General features: G+C 45.6%; 1 protein-coding gene across 1 annotated transcript in view; it reads left to right on the plus strand.

Moving 5' to 3' along the window:
- The window catches only part of ST5 (suppression of tumorigenicity 5), a gene marked incomplete at its 3' end in the record, with an annotated part of 77,440 nt that extends 75,216 nt beyond the window's left edge, over positions 1 to 2,224 (plus strand). Inside the window, exons 17-18 of the mRNA XM_010139674.1 lie at positions 883 to 994; positions 1,985 to 2,224. Coding sequence (XP_010137976.1) covers positions 883 to 994; positions 1,985 to 2,224 — 352 coding nt within the window. The remainder of the gene's footprint in view (positions 1 to 882; positions 995 to 1,984) is intronic.
- Between the last annotated feature and the right edge of the window lie 226 nt (positions 2,225 to 2,450).

The following is a 2,450-nucleotide window of genomic DNA, read 5'->3' on the forward strand; positions in this document are numbered from 1 at the left end:
AAAGAGATTAGAAAGACAAGTGCTGGTTTTCTGTTTCACCTGCAACAAGTACTATGCCTCAGGTATGCAAAGGGATTGAGGCTGGAATGTCGGAGGAAATCAGGATCTGTATTCACAGTGCAAAGAAAACATCCCAAACAAAGAAAACATCTTGTTAGCAAGAAAACTCACGCTGTTGGAGGTGAAAAGGAAAAAAATTGCACAGAAAAGTTTTGGAGTGAGGAAAGGTGAAGAACAGTTTTATGTGATAGGAGAAGCAGGAGCTACACAGAGAGCTGATGGATCACCATCTCCTGATAGTAATGTGGCACTAAATAATTCAAAAGATAACAATCTGCAGGTTAGATTAGTAAAGTTTCTTGTACAGTTGCCTGGAGCATATGGCTGGTGAATAGTGGTTGCAGAGCTATGATTCTTATGTCTACTCGCTTCTGCTGAACAAGCATTACATCAGATGAAGAGAGCAACGGGGGAAAGCCCAGAAAACAAGATAGACTAGAATGTAAGTAAAAACAACTATCAGGAACCAAAGCAGCTGCCTAGAACCAGCTAGAGCAGCTGTGTGGACGTGTAGCCAGGCTTCGCGTGGTGGGTAGTTAGAAACAATGGTTTGGCCTCTGTCCTGTAAAGAGCTGATTCCAAGTTTCTGTATGTTTAACTTGCTCTTTGGATTATCGTTCCTGCCTTCCATCTCCGTAGGAGCAACAAGAGATTTTGTTTAGAAATAAGTGATAGTTGCACATAGTTTTTTGTTATTTTGTTTATGTAGGCATGGCCGTAGCAGAGACAAAATACTTCTGAGTTTTAAACCTCGCAAAAGCATTTGCTGTAGTTGCTGCATAGATTAATGTGATCTAACGTTTTTTTCTTTCTTCCTGTCAGATGGATGATGAAGACACACTATTACCTAGAAAATTGCAAGCTGCTCTGGAGCAGGCTCTGGAGAGAAAGAATGAACTGATAAATGAGGATTCGGACAGTGATTCAGATGATGGTAAGTTCATTTGGAAACAGGGACTTGTACAACCATGCACGTAGGTTGTGTTGTCACCCTCCATCCAGGAGAGAGACGGATGGACTTCAGAACTCTAATACCTTTTGCGCCATCAAAGATAGTCTGAGCGCACAGGCAATGGGGCAGAGAGCACTGGCCCACGGTAACAAGGTGTCAGTGATGTATTTTAATTTCTTTGTAAATGCCATGCTCTTCCACGAGTACCTCCAAAGCTTTACTCAGACAGAGGTTTGCCGTTAACTTGGCTGTAAATCGGTCCCGGTAACGATACGTGCTCCGGGGTGTGTCTGAGTTCGGAGCTGCTCTTGGCGATCAGCGTATTCAGCAGACAGAAGCAGGTACCGCCAGAAAGTTGTTTCAGTGCAGGAGGGGCTGAGTTGCCTCTGAAAGTTCTCTCCAGCAATTGTAAAACCAGCCCAGGGTGAATTTAAATGCCTGTGGTTAAAAGGTATGAAACAGGCCTCTTTTCAGTTTTTGAAATTTGTTTGTATTCATCCATGTTACATATATGTAATATCTCAGAGGTTATGAAAAACCACACTCTACCACATACCCTTTTTGATCTGTTCTTGGTAAAGGCTTATTATCCCCAGAGCAAAAAATTAAATTTAATTCTGAGTCAACCAGAATTTTCTCAAGAAAACCTACTCAAGAGTTACAATACGAGGTTTAATTTTGATGAAGCACACACCATTTTTTAAAATTTTCGGAGCTGTTTCCTGAGGATTTGTATATCTCATTGACTCCTGGTTATGAAACAGCAATTCTGTAGCCTGGCACTCTTGGTGATAAAGCTGTTACCCTGTCTGATGTGTCTCCCGGTCTGCAAGGAGCCGGTACAACTCCTCTCAGTTCCTAGTGTGGCACCAGCAACCCGCTGGATGACAGTACCTGGCCCTGTGTGGACGACAGGGCTGACAGCTCTGGCAGCAGCTGATCTTGGTGTCTTATTGCCGCCTTATTTTGCAGAATGTAACACCCTGAATGGATTAGTGTCTGAGGTTTTTATCCGATTCTTTGTGGAGACAGTTGGCCATTATTCCCTGTTCCTAACCCAGAATGAAAAAGGAGAGCGTGCCTTCCAAAGGGAGGCTTTCCGTAAATCTGTGGCCTCCAAGAGTATCCGCCGCTTCTTGGAAGTCTTCATGGAATCCCAAATGTTCGCTGGCTTCATCCAGGACAGAGAGCTGAGAAAATGCAGGGCGAAAGGTAAGGCTGGTTTTCCCGGCTGCGGCGCGTCGTGCACAGCTCCCGGGCCGAGGCTCTGCCAGCTGAGCTCTGCCAGCTCAGCGAGTCCCGTGCGGGTGACACATCTCCCGACACACGCTGTCCGCTTCGAGCGGGCCTCGACTGCAGCCGTGGCGGAGATGATACAAAGGCTTGAACCGGACCGTTCTCATCCGAGTGCTGCACGCCACACGCGGGTGACACCGGG

The sequence above is a fragment of the Buceros rhinoceros genome, unplaced genomic scaffold (assembly GCF_000710305.1).
Source record: "Buceros rhinoceros silvestris isolate BGI_N320 unplaced genomic scaffold, ASM71030v1 scaffold6587, whole genome shotgun sequence".
Classification (NCBI taxonomy): domain Eukaryota; kingdom Metazoa; phylum Chordata; class Aves; order Bucerotiformes; family Bucerotidae; genus Buceros; species Buceros rhinoceros.